This window comes from Pithys albifrons, chromosome 8 (assembly GCF_047495875.1).
Source record: "Pithys albifrons albifrons isolate INPA30051 chromosome 8, PitAlb_v1, whole genome shotgun sequence".
NCBI classification, from domain to species: domain Eukaryota; kingdom Metazoa; phylum Chordata; class Aves; order Passeriformes; family Thamnophilidae; genus Pithys; species Pithys albifrons.
In genome coordinates, this window is record NC_092465.1 from 7,635,155 (window position 1) to 7,649,938 (window position 14,784).

The window sequence follows — 14,784 nt, forward strand, 5'->3', positions numbered from 1 at the left end:
TACTGCTTAGAATATCCTTTAGTGCACCTAAAGTGTTGATTTTTTTCCTAAATTATGGTGCATGCAGTTGTAAAATTATAGGATCCTCTAGAGAGTGTTTTGAGATCTGGAATTTCTCACAAAAAATGAGAACGTAGATAAGCATTTAATGTTCATTTTAGCACAGCCGAATGTAATTAAAAATATTAATTGTAGAAGCAGTTTATTTGATACTCCAAGTTCTAGTCCAATGTCTCTTTTCCTGGAGTTATGCACCACAGAGAAAGCTCTATGGTATTTCCTTGACTGACATAACAGAGGGTCTTTAGGTAGCTCAAAGTATTGAATATGGCTACGAGAATAATGATCTGGTGCCAGAAGGTCTAAGGAAAAGGTGTCGGCGGTGAAGAAAAGGGGAGCCACAGAAGTCAAGGAAAATCATCCCAGTTTTATTAAACCTGTCAGATTTTCTCTATTGAAATGAATGTTAACTGTATTCTGCAAAGAGTCCTTGCTAGGTTGCATTGAAGGAATCTACTATTTCAGTCTGCCTTTTATAATTTAATGATATTTTTTCAGTGCCCTTCTTTCCATGTGTAGTGCCTTCTTGCAGGTAGTCAGTAGATAATGTAACTTCCCTTTTTTAGTGATCAGGCATGTGGTGCAATTGAAAATTCCCTCTCCCTGCTGAATGAAATGAGATTTTCTGATGCTGTGTTATAGATCTAGGTGACTGTGTTTATCCCAACACATCTATCATTTCTGAGAGTGAGACTCAGTAGTGTTTTTAAATAGTTTCTCTCAGCTGTGAGCTCTGGGCCCAGCTCTACACAAGCCTATTCTGTGAGCTCCTCAATTCTCACAGTGGCATTTGCTTCAGGGGAAAGATTCTGTGTGACAGAGATTTTAGAATCACACCTTGTATTCTTAATTTACATACTAATGCATGCAATTTGGCTGAGAGTAATGACAATTCTACAGTTCATAAACTAAAGAAATAGTTGCAGTTCTTTTCAAACTAATATTATTTTTAAATTTTCAATATTCTGTGGATAGTCTCAACTGGCTGCATAGGAAATCTCAAATAATTTATCTCAGCTGTTAGAGCTGAATCCCATACAACTCTTACCTAATAAAATACTTTTTCTTTTAATTTCTCTTTACTGACCTTGGAAAATACTGGAACAGTGATGAGACCTGTAGGGTGATTTACTTTTTCTTAATTTGGTAGTGATTTCTTTTTAGTTCATCTTGTAGAAATACAGCATTGGAGATTATAGCAGGGATTTTAGGCAGGTATACTTCCATTCACACACTAGAATTAATGGAGCTGAACTGACTTCTAGCATGTAAGGATCTTGGCTTCTATGTTTTGAAATGTTTAACTAGACATGTGAAGTCTATGATTAACATACTCTTGAAATTCAGTATTTACTGGCTTTATTATGGAGTTAAATTGAGAGTCCACAGCTTAATCTGTCATGATGACAAGCACAGATTTTAAGATTAGTTACTGATTTTTGCTGATGGTTCTGTAGATACCTGATTACTCACTCTTAGTATTTAGTTTCAGTGTCTTTCCCAAACAGCTGTACATGAGTACAGTATAACCTTATATCTGTGGACATAAATACCTACATGCACTTTTTAATCTGCAGTACTAATAAATGCCAAGGAGAAGGAAAGATTTGTTTTATCATAACAACAATCTTTCTTCCTGTGTTATTGTTTGGGGTTTTTTATTTTATGTTTTCCATATTGCTCATCCCTTCCAGTTGTAAGTTGCCTTTCCCCATAAGGGGTCAGAGAGGTCCTCCATTCTTTTCCATCAGGTTGAGCACCGTTCCTGTGCTTCCCATGTCAGACAGCTCAGGCAGGCTGTGCCCAGGCCAGCCCTGCCCTGCCCTGCAGCTTTGTGCAGCTGGCACCTTCCCACCGAGTCCAGGAGCTGCCATCTGATCTGTTTGATGGATGGGCCCATGTTTCCTGTGGAGGTGGAGACACGGTGAGGTTGCCTGGCAGGGCTCTCCAGTTCCATCTGGGATATACAGGCACATAATGCCATCTAGAGGGCAGAGATTCCTGCCTTCCCACAGGAATACTTGTGATCCATGCTGGCCTTCCATCATGTGTGGTGACAGTGCTCATTCATCTTCTGATTCATGGATTTTCCTGTTCTCCTTCTGGGTTGTGAGTACTCAGACAAGGCCAGGACTTGGAAATCATTTAGGAGAACAGAAGTACTCATTTGGTAATTACTGCTCTTTCCCTTTAATAAGCCTTCAGGTTTCCTCCTTGTCTTCAGTCAAGTGGTCTGTTTCTCCAGAAAAATCCTTCTGATTTTAAGAACTGTGGGTCTCAATGTTGAGGTTCTTTAGGAAAAAGGTTTTTTAAATAGAGGAAGCAAGTAAGACCTGCAGGTTTTATTCAGCTTTTTGTTATGCTGTAAGAAGAAAAGTACTTACATATTGGTTAAGTTGCTAGGTGAAATCCCCTCTAAAGTTATTGAAGCAGCAGTTTCAGGTCAGCTAAGAAACAGATTTGAGGGTTGTGCATTATGTGAGGCTGTTGTGTGTTTAAACAGAAGTTGAAATATTCTCCCCTGCTGAAATACTTGTTTAGCATTTCTCTTAACAGTGGTAAGCTGGAAATGAGTGGAGATGGGTTTTTCAGTGAAGAGGTCATGTACCTGAAACAGCTGATGATCCTCCTCACTTGCCTTCAATAACACTTTATTTTGAGCCTTACAGAGTTTGCTTCTTTAGACCTTAGATATGTGCCAGAGGAAAACCTGTTGCCTCCTTCTCCATAATTTCCTTCAGTCCTGTATCACTTTTGATGTCATTATACGTCACCTGCTCTTACCCATAATGACTGTCTTAATATTCTCTTTTTTAAATAAGCAATTAGTGTTCTTTCTGTAACCTTAAATCTGATCTGTATCATTATTCATTTTGTTAGACATTGCAGTGTCTTCCCAGTGCTATGCAGACATAGCTGTTACATACATACATAAATTTGATTCTGTTAAGGTGAGAGTCTTTTCATATAGTGCCCTGCCATGCAAGGTACTTCAGGTAACAGAAGCAATGTAGCTGCATGGAATAGTTTTCACTTGAACTAATTAGTTCTTCTTTAAAATCAGAGTATTGGCTCCAGCAGAACAATGCTTGAGCAACCTGAGCCAGCTTTAGCAGATCTTTGTAGAGGCTATTGACATAACTTCACTTCTAAGGAACAATGTGTCTTCCTCTTGGCTCCACTTGCTGTGGCACAATATGAGGTTTTTTTCAGACCAGAGATGGTCGTCTTTGTGCTCTTTTTCTCAAATATTTGCCCTTTGCAGTGACCCCTATTCAAAATTTTACCCAATTAGGTTGGTAAAAACAGGTATTCTTAGTTCATTGTAAAAGAAGAACTTTGCTAGTACTAGGTAAAAACTCTTATTTTTCACAGAGACATTGAGTAGAAATGAGAGGTGAGAATTTCTTGTGTTTTTACACAAGCAGTTTGCCTTGCTAGTGGCATCTGCCAGGCAGGAATTAATCCCAATCCCAGGCCAGTCTGAGAGACCATCAGTGAGATCAATTCTAGGTGTATATGGCACTGCATAGTATTTCATACATCGATTTGGTTTTGCTCTTTTCATTTTCCCTTTAGGCCAATTGATTATTCACTCAGCTCATGAATGGGAGCATGGAATAAGATACCAGCAACATTTCCTCATCCTTAATCCTAGTGATATTGTGTTTGGCCATCAAAATTGAGCATGTGAAGGTGGGTGCAGCTCCAGTGGCTGCACTTGAATTGGGCTTACTTAAGTGTGGTGTGAATTTGGCTCATTCTGCAGATCAGAGTCAGGCTCTTGGGTTACTGCTACTGCTGTTCTTTTCACACCCGAGCTTCTTACTGGGGCACCACTGAATGCCATCAGCTTTGACTTAATGTATGTGCCATATGAGCCTGTTCTCAGCCAAAGCTTGTTTGTTCAAGAACTTCTGCAGTTTGCTACATTCTCCCAAAGTGTGTAGCCTAAGGCTTTCCTTGGACCCCCCAGGGATGTAATTTACCAACAAATGTAAGTACAAAGAACAAAATCTGAGATAAATTGTGTATGCTGAAGAGCAAGGTTAAGTAAATAATTGAGGAAGTATTTAATAAACACACAATAGCATTTAAGAATATATAATTACAATAGAATTTACTTTTCATGTAGCTGGCTTGAGTTTATATGTTTCTGTACAGAGTCATGTTTTCTATTTTCATAAAAGCACAAAGCTATAAAATTATCCAAATAGAAAAGTGCCTCTGGCATATCACTGTTGGGTAGAAGAAAGTCTTTCCAACAGGCCTCTCTTCTACTTTGGTGTTACGGGAGTCTTCCTGGACGTTGACTTCCTTAGGTCCATTCCTATTAATTTAGGAAGGTAGCCTGTTATAATTATATGACCAACTTAGGAGCAGCATAACAGGAGCAGACCCTCAGAGCCAAGGTGTTGTGCTGAGGACCTGACACCTGTATTGAGCACAGTTTGGGGAGCTCCCTTTGACTGAGCTCTAGGGAGCTCAGCAAGCAGCAGTTGGAGTTCCTCTTCCCATTTCATGTAAAAGAAACCCAGTCCGTTGTCTCCAAGGCCTCACCACATTGTGACCTGTGGTCTGGTCAGTGCAATTATCAGAAAAATTACTTGAAAGCAGGACACTCACTGCTGAAATGCTGATGTAAATGGACCTGAGGTCAGCCAGCACAATAGGAGATATTTGATATCACTAGTTAGGATCTCAGTCAGGTGCTGCCACATCAGGTTCCAAGGGATCCTCATCCCTCGGCATCCATCCTGAAGTGAGCACAGTCTGCACGGGGCAGAATAAACAGGCAAAACTCCAAACTCTTGAAGCTTTTGAAAGACAGAATTTGGGGTCTGAGTTGTTGTTCTTTTGGGCCAAATGAAATTGCTCTGGAAATTCACTCCTCCACCCTAAAAGATTAAAGATTAAATGGATCAGAACTTTCAATTTAACAAATGTCAGTGCAGAAACCAATGTACCAAGTATCGCTGTGTGGAGCGAGGGGCACTGCCTGCTACTTACTGTGCCTATAAAAACAGAAGAGAAAAATGTTCAGAGCTCCCGGGAGAAACAAGGTGATGTTTGCAAATAGAGTTTCATTTCAGTTAGCAGGAAATGAGCAGTAATTTTGTGATTCAGTTATTAGGAGTTAGCTATTGGCTACAAAACAATTGCTGCACATTATATGGCATTTGATCCTCTCCCTACCTGTCCTGCTCCACTTGGCTTCACACCCGTGAGCTGGGAGGGAGAGAAATAACTGAAACCATCAAAAGAAGTTCATTTTGAAATACCTGGGGCAGTTGACTTACGTGTGACTTCTGATGAAGAGAGTGAAATTGCAGGAAACATTGCCTTCAGAAATAACTCAGTGCTCCCCTGTAGTTAAAACAGAGAAACTTGTTATAAATTTATGTTAGGAACTGTGAAACAGGTGACATTAATAGCTTATTATAGTGGAAACCTTTTAACTTGATGCCTATAAAGGAATAGAATAAAATGATTCAGCATAGGAGAAAGGAAATAGTACATTTTATATTTTATTATGTTTTAAAATACTTTGTGACAGCATCAATTATAACATCACATAATATTTTAAATCTGTTGCATAGTTTAGCAAAGAAAAGTCATTATTTTTCTCAGTATTCAAATAACAATTTTTAAAATGGAAAACCAGTTGTGTATTTTTTCCCTTTCATAAAAAATCTTACATATTTCCTGTGAGAAGAAAAAAAAGTATTATCCCCCTTGGATAGCAGAGAACTGATATCAGTTTCCCATCACACAGCCAGTGAATGTGACATTTAGGTATAAGGGGATCAGTGTGTTCCAGACTGTCATTTTCGAACCCTTTTATTTCATAATTGCTTTTATTTGAACTAAATGAAAAAACTTAGGATAAATAATTAGGAAAAAATATTTGTTGATAAGTATTTAGCACCCACTTTCTCTGAAGACATAGCAAAACATCTGTTTTATTACCTTTCAGTGAGCTCCAAAATAATTGGATATGGGATACAATTGTGTTGTTGATTATACATTAAATGACACATAGGGGAAAAAGCAGGAATGCAGTAAAGCTCTGAATCTTTCTACCATCAGCCCCCATGAGCACAGTCAGTTGCTTAATTTCCCTGGGGGAGGGGAATGGGTGAGTGGGAAGGAGGTTGGTGTTGGTGTTCCTTGAAGACAATGCCAAATTTAGCTCCAAATTTGAAGTGTTTACTATAATTCAACAGCAGTCCTTCAGTTGGGGTTCATGGAACAGCCTGAAAGTACCTCTTCCAGCATTAAAACCTTTTTCTGCATTGACCTATAAAATGATATGTTATTTTCATTCCAATGGTATTAAAAATAAATAAAAGCTACTTTGAAGGAGAGGAACTGCTCTTGGTAGATAGAATTGCTTGAAATTAAAAAATTCCGTAATCTACACATATATAGAGAGGGTTAACCCTGGCTGGATGGCAGGTCCCCACCAAAACCACTCTCTCACTCCCCCCTGCAACTGGGCAGAGCAGAGAAAATGCAACAAAGGATTCATGAGTTGGGGACCAGGTGAGGTCACTTTCTGATCTCCATCACGGGCAAAATATACTCAAAGTGGGGATATTAATTCAATTCATTACTAACAGAATTGGAGCAGGAGAATGAGAAGTAAATTAAATCTTAAAAACACCTTCCCCCCACCCCTCCCTCTTTGCAAGTTCTACTTCCTCCCCCCGCAGTGGCACAGGGAAATGGGAATTGGGGTTACAGTCAGTTCAGCACAGGTTGTTTTCTGCTCAGAGAGAGGAGTCCTTCCCCTGCTCTCCGCGAGGTCCTTCCCACAGGAGACAATCCTAATTATATTCTGTTCCTGGATTTAATAGTTTAGTGTGATCTGCCAAAATTTGAAAAGGCAAATTAAATTTTGCTAAAAGAAATATATAAATTCTTCAATTTTGACTTTTGAAGAAAATGAGCTTAAGGCCTTTGTGACTTATTTCTATATTTAGATATTGAGGTATGTTCTGTAAAGACAGTTTGGCCCTTGGTCTTCTTTTTCCATACCCACTTCTCAGTGCCGAGAATTAGTAGGAATATTGCCTGTATTTGCTATGAACACATCAGCAAGACAAGTGGGGGAAAATAAGAAGAAATTTCTGTTGGAATAAAGTTGCCCAATGATTAATTTTCATGCAGAGGTCTGAAATACCCTATTCTTTTCAAACTCCAAATTAAATGAACCTTGAAGCTGGGTATGCCAGTTAGGGAGATGTGGATAATGGAATCACAGAATGTACAAAACTGTCACTGTGTCAGTAAGCTCATGGTCAAAATTGCAAAGCTTTGAAGGATGACTCATTCACAGTAAATTCTGGCGTGGCCTTTCTGATTGCTTGAAAAACTTCCTAAAATATGTGAGTTTTCCTCAAGATCTGAATTTAAAAAACCCTGAAAAAGAAACCCCACCTTTTTTAAACTTTTGAAAAAGAAGTTGCCATGTGTATCATTTCAGAAGCCAAAATTTTGTTGCTGGTTTTAATGTCCCTCCTAAATTTGATAAAAATGTTCTCCAAAATGTTTCCATTCAAAGCAAAGCAAATATTTTCTTTGAAAGTGACTGCACTGGTTTTTATTGAGCTTCAGTGTTGGAGGTACAGATAGTCAGTGGGTTTCAATTGGTCTTTACTAATTTCAAATTATTATTATTTCAAACAATTATTCTTTCAAAGGATTAGAATTTGCCTTTGCAAAAAAAATTGAAACAAATGCAAGTAACTAAATGTGATATGATCAATTCATATAAGAGTTTTCAATGTAAAGATACTTATGGATGTGTTACATACTTGTTGATATTTAACACAAAATGTTGTTTCAGATTAATCAGGTCCACACTTCTTGCCTTTATCTGCCTGTGCTAATTGTAGGAACCTCAGTATCACTTGCAATTTGGGGATCTCATACTTTTCTTAATGGACCAGGAATTTTAATTCTTTCATAGAGGAAAAAACTGCCTGTTAATATTACATGGGGAAGGACAGTAGGTCTGCCAGAGTGAAATGCTCTCAGTTCTTAAGGAGAACAGTTCCATAAGAGAACAAATCACTTAAAACAAGAGGGAGGAAAAAAACAATGAGATGGAACAGCTGCCTCTCGTTCACAGTTTGCAAGGGAATGGATCACTGAGTGTAAATATTGGAAAATAACAAAATAAACAAATTTCACAACACACACAAAGTTTCTTGCATAAAAATTCTGCTTATGACTTCCATTTGTGTGGTGGCATCATGGCCTGTAATGTGGTGCCCAGATGCTGCACAATTCTGTGCTTTTAGAACAGTGGGAACAGTCCTGGGGAAGGTGGCTGAGTTTCAGCATTCCTGCTCCCTGACTGCCCTAGTCAGTGCTGCTGTAGGGCAGTGTGGGCATCACAGAGCTTCCTTCCTTCCTTCCTTCCTTCCTTCCCAGGAGGAAAAGGGTGGAAGTCTTGCTGTGACTGTTGGCTCTCCATACTTGGACTTCTGTGCTTTATCAAGTGTATCTGCATTACATAGACCACATATGTATGTGTTTAACTTTAGGAAATAGAGCTTTATGTTGCCTGTCCCTGCTTATTTAGGCCTCTTTTACTCCTCACCCTCAAAAATGTTTTATATTGTGATCATTTGAAAGAATTTTGGAGCTGAAAAAGACATCCTTCATAATTTTACTCTGTTCAAAGGCCTGTATTGACATTGCTTTACCAGTGGATATATTGTAAGTCTATTATTATCTCTGTAAATACTGGTAGAATTTGCTATTTTCTACAATTTGCATGCAGGTAAACCTACAACACTATTATTGATATACCTGTTAGTAACCTAGATATTTATTTGCTTGAAGATAAGCCTGTGCTTATAATGCAGTTTGTTTTGCTAGATCTATTCCTAACCTTCTCTTTAAAATGTCAACTCCAAACACTTTTGTCATGTCAGAAGGGAAAATGTTGAAGGTGTTAAAGGCTTGTCATTCTTAACTACTTCAGAGTAAATAAAAAGAAAAAAAAGACAAATATTACTGTTCTTGAACCAGTTGAAAATTTTCAGCCCCAACTCCTGAAAAAAAAAAAAAGGTATTTTCACAGAGATATGAGCGTTGCTTTAGTCATTTTTTAAGACACAGTCTCATCAGCAATGTATGAATCCTATTTGGTTTTGGTTTGTTTGATTCAGCTCCTGAAGTTCATACATTTATCCAATGTAAGTAGATTTGAAGGATTAAATTTAGGTATACCCTTCTTCCTAAAGGAATGCTTCATCATTTAGGTTGAACACCTGCTATTCCTTTTTGTGTGAACTGGGAAACACTCGACAGACAGGAAAAGATCTCTGGGGTTGTGTCCTGTCCAGGACCCTGGGTGGGAGTCCTCCCTGCAATCTGCTGGAAGTCTGCAGATAAATGAGCAAGCTCTGTGTTCTGATCTGTGGCAGCATGAAATTGTCACAAATTTTAAATCTGCTACATAATTTCTGCTGTTAATTCATGTTTAAACACATGAATCTGCTCATCAATAATTAGTAAAACACCATATGCAGCTGCACAGGCCTTGGGCTGCTTTTCGTTGGTCCTGAGGTGCAGTTTCCTTTTTACTCCTAGAAAAGAGCAAACCATAGCAATGTGAAAGGCACTGGAAAGTGGCCAGTGGAAATGCTTTTACAGTGCTAGAATTAAATTAAGGCTTTTGTTGCCACAGTTATGTTGTTTTAAAAGCACAGATGTAATTTTCAGTACTTCTGACCAGCATAACTTTTCTCTGACAATTTGTTGGATTAGTCTTTCGAAGGACTTTCTGCATAACGAGGGCAGAATAAAACAAAAAGTTTCCTGTGGCCAAAGACACAGTAATAGTTCATGTGGTAAACTCTTCCTAGAACAGCAGCTTACCAAAAAGTGCTCTAAGGATCTAAAGAAAAAGTGCAACAGCATTACTGATTTTGCCAGCTACAGGTTTTGACCTCTCAGGTGCACTGTATGAAGCTGTGACCACAAAAGTGTACCAAGTCAGAGGCTGAAAGCAGGAAAAAATTGCTGAGTACATTTGAAGTGCTTGGACAGCTATTAATGCACTGCACTGGGCATGACAAATGAGTGTCTGTGTAAATCAATAAAGCTTTCTATAAATGGACAAATGGTTTAGTATGAATAACAAAGAAGTGATCATGGTAACTGTGTTGTAGCATCCTGTCAGGGATTTTAAAGTTCACTGTCATAACTTTGTTCCTCTTGACCTTTATTGATGATACCTTCAGAGCATGTTGAGCTGCTAACTAGATGTACAACCTTTAGACCTTCATCTCTTGCCCATGACTAGATGATTTTTAAAGGTCCTTTCTGATCCAAACCATTCTATGATTCTGATCTCCCCTTATTGCAAAATATGTGCTCCTCTCTGCTTTCTTTTCTCTGCCTCATCCCATCCTTTTGTCTCAACTCTACAATGGTTGACTAAGGAAAATTTTCTTCTATGTGATTCCCTTTTATTCATGTGTTCTATTTTAATTAATTTCATTGTGATTATGAAAGCGAAGATTGTCTATTGAAGCATCAGGTGTGTAGTCTTTTATTAACTTTTAAGCCATGAAAACAGCTGCCTTGCAGGAGAGAACAGACTATTCTTCAACATCTGTGAAAGAGAAAGAAACCTATTAGCTGACCCAAAGACAACTTTTAGCTTTATTAGGGCTATGTTTTTCATCCTGAGAAAGAAATTAAAATCAGAGTTGACAAAGTCTCTCATAATGACTGTATCTTAGCAATTACATCAATATGAGGCATCCTCTGTTTTGTTGAAGTAGTCTAAAGTTTTGCCTTTTAAATTGGTTTTCCATAAGCTCAGTCTCACAGAACTGTGTTGTCTCTAATTTAGGAAAGGTGAGGGCTATTTAGCATTATCCGAGTCATGACTGAAGTTCTTAAATCTTCCAGTGTTTGGAGACACTGTTGTGCAAAATACTTTCTCCCAATTCAGAACTAGGAAAGGCCTCTGTTTTGACATTTTAGGATCCTTGAATGTTTCATTTAGGTCTAAGTTATGCCATAGTTGCTTCTGGCTGACTGAATGATGCTGTGCTTTGAGAGCTGTTCCCCCAAGAACCAACATGTGTGCCTGTGGCAGGCACTGAATGCTCCTTGTGTGCAGCAGTTTGCTGGGCTGAGGGACAGAGGTGGCTCATTTCTGTGTGTAACATAAAATATACATAAGCTCCTAGAGGACAGCTATGCCTAAAACTAAAAATCACTCTAGAAATCAGTTGATATCTATATACTGTTCTCAGCAAGCTGGATTTTTCCTGCAGAGACCCCTGCCAGGGTGTGGATGGGATTAGTGGTTGCACTGGGGGGCAGTGCTGGCACTGCCCCAGGTGCCTGCAAGTGTGCAATGGATTTCAGGTGGTTTCAAGCTGCTTTCAAGTGAAGGCTTCTTACTATGGCTTAGCCTTCTGTAAGTATGGCCTGGAAATAAAAACAGAAATAAATTCAATAGTGGTTTCCTTTAAGGATACCTTCTTTGCTTAACTGGCAAAAGATGCCCAGAATATGCAATATGGGAGGCAGTCAGATCCCTCTGAGCAAAAATTGGGCAGCTTTACAGTAACATCAAACCCCAGTGGTTTCTGTTAAATAAATGAAGGTTTGGATTAGGAGGCAGGGTTTTGAGACCACAAGTGCTATTACAAATTTTCCAAATGAATACTTTTGGGGGAATGAGGATTATTATCAAGTATTCAGTTGCAGTATAGAGTGATTTAGTATATCAAGTGCTGGTTTTCCCATGTTGTGGGAACTGGCACAGATTCTCAAGCAAAATCAGTCAAGTGTTCCCTTCTAGTCCAGTCCTCATTACAAAAATGCCAAATAAATGGTCATGATTTGCTCGGCAATCAAGAAGCACAGAAGTCAAGCTAACATTGACTGCATTACATCCTTTCACTGCACTTTCAAAGCCAGTGGTGTGAGAACAGGTTTTATCATACAGATGTTTCCGCTGTGGCTTGATAAGAGATGAAATGTAGCATTTATTTATAATGCTTTTAGATTTCCTAATTTTTGTAGCCTGTTTGTAAAGGAATCAGTCACTGAAATCAGAGATTCAATGAACAGATCCAAGAAGTCTTTCCTTCCATTTTACAACCCTTACAGCATTCCACAGGATGAGGGGGGAAAGGATGGGGAGCTCTGAGTACTTTATATAGTACATGTATTGTAGTTCTTTTACACAGTTCTGTATGGGAGGAGTCTGCTCAAACTATTTTAGGATAAAATCATACAAAATATATTTATGTTTATGCTCATGAAAATTAAAATTAAAACCTAAATCCATAGGTGCTACCAATATGTGTGAGTTAAAGTCTTTGCAGACTAACCTTTAACGATTGCTTCAAAACAGTAAGAAGAACTTGTTTTGGATGGCATTTTAGGGGATATTCATAGAAAAAAACATCTGAAAATCTTTAACTCAGAAATACATTTTTATGTAAGATACTTCTCTTTATTTTACCAGTCAGTCAGCAAGACTGTGACTATAAAAGCAGACAGAAGTATGTATGATAGCCTCTTCAGTGTGGAGATTGTTTACCCTCCAGCTTCTGATTTCTTGCTGTTGTTTTTGCTTTTGCAATTCTACTTTGCTACTTCTGCATCTGCACTTTTTGCTGCCCCATCTCACAGTGCTCTCTGCAGGATCACCCATAGACTCTTTATGGCCATATGTTGAACCCATTCATAGGTGACATTGAGAAAATATGATGCAGAGAATTTTACCACCTTTGCTGGCTTAATTGTACCCTCGAGATAAAGCACTGATTCTGTACAGTTGCTTATTTAGACTTTTAAATAAGTAAACTCTATATGCCCTTGTTTCTTGCCATGCTTTATTTTTTACTCTCTTTCAATGTGCTGGATAATTATATGTGTTTGTTTTTCCTTCCTGATCTTATTTTGATGATTTAGGTCAATTTGAAATTATTTTTAATTAATTAATTTATTGGACTTTGAGGTTCTTATTTTGTTGAATCATTGACTCAAAAAGGAAGAGAGAAATGTGCATCTTCCCACAGAATCTTTCTATACAGTGCATTACATTAATTTTTCTCTAAAGCTACAAATGTTAACTATATTTATGACTGTTGTTCTGTGTAACCACAATTCCTTTGAAACAGCATTTGTTTAAGTTTTATAGGTTGACAGAAGGTTAAAATGAAACTAGAACTGTAAATTGCATAATGGTTGTAATTATGTGGATGCATTGATTTTGGTGCTATGTTTGCATGATGGGAAGCTGTGCATGGGAGGCAGAGGGATTTCTAGAGCCAGTTTTAATAGATTACCCATAGATTTTTCTATATGTTGTTTTAGTTTCTCAGTTTTTAAGAGAAAACTAGTTGAAACTTGCTCTGATGCAACTGTGTGCAGCACACTTCAGAGATTTTCCTTTTCTCATACTGTAAGAATTGCTAAAATCAATACATATATAGGAAAGCACTTCTGATTTACTGTAATTTACATACCAGATTTTGCCATTTTGAAGTTTTCACGATGCTAAAATGTGAGTGTAATAGAAATTAAAGATAGATGAAAGGGTCTACTGTAAAGAAAACATCATACTTAAAATTGCATACATGAGGAAAAAAATTCTGACTTCAAGATTGCATTTTGATACAGTAAAATCCCTCTCACTCTTGAAATATTTGGTTTTTTGATGGAAGGACTAATAAATTTCTCTGTTTCAGTTAAAAGGTGTGATTTAGCAATCAGCTGCAGAATGAACAGTGCCCCTGGGCTGCCCCACTGCACAGACCAGGCTTAGGAAGAGCTCCACAATTAAAAGTTTACATAAGATTGTCTTTTGTTTCCTGTGCTTGCAGCTGCCTCTGTTTGCTTCCAAGGGGTTCTCAGGTAGCAGGTTCACTCTAAACAGAAAAGGGAGAGGAAGGGAAGCTCTGCCAATATCTTTTATGTTTCCTTGCCAACTCTATTGCTCCTGACAAGATGAGATCATGGACATACGTGGAATATCTGCAATGATATTATTCTAAATTGTAATGCATGGTGTGAATAATCTTAGAAATGAGTGTCACTTCTGGTTTTACTCAAAAATACCAACCAGTAGAAAAATAAATTGTATGGTGGTGCATTTTGTTCTGGATCTTGAAGTACATAAAGTAAGCCCCCGGAGAATTTTTATGAATTGCCATGTAGTACAAGGTATTCTTTGACTAATTTACATATTTATTTATTTATTCCATTTCACTGTAGGCAGAGAATTCAGCACTGGCTCTGGAAAATGAAAATCAGAGAGAACAGTATGAAAGATGTCTTGATGAGGTAAGGTAGATAAAAAGGTTGTTCTTACCTGGTGCTATAATTAAATGAATACAAATGAATCTCTCCCTCTCTTACAAGGTTGACATTGTTCTGCAATTTTCTAGTATTACCTCATTCTAATTAATTCCAAGAACATATGTCTGGCAGTCAAAGGTATCGTTCTCCATGACCTCTGCTGTAAATCCTGTTTTGACATTTCTTCACTGAAAAGCTGATATCCTTGTGACCAACATTTGCAACTGGTTTGCTTTCATTAGGAGAAGAAAATTATAATTTGCCTATTGGCTGTTGTGTACTCCTTCTTTTCTGTAGAGTGGAACATGTGGCAGTGGCTTCTTCCATCAAGAGTCCCCCAGTTTTTCCATGTGACTAGTTCCATAATCCCAG

General features: G+C 38.0%; 1 protein-coding gene across 3 annotated transcripts in view; it reads left to right on the plus strand.

Annotated features, from left to right (window-relative positions):
* The window catches only part of NCKAP5 (NCK associated protein 5), a 205,899-nt gene that overhangs the window by 92,554 nt on the left and 98,561 nt on the right, over positions 1-14,784 (plus strand). For all 3 annotated transcript variants that reach the window (XM_071562747.1, XM_071562748.1, XM_071562749.1), the window contains exon 5: positions 14,329-14,397. In XM_071562747.1, the coding sequence (XP_071418848.1) occupies positions 14,329-14,397 (69 nt within the window). The remainder of the gene's footprint in view (positions 1-14,328; positions 14,398-14,784) is intronic.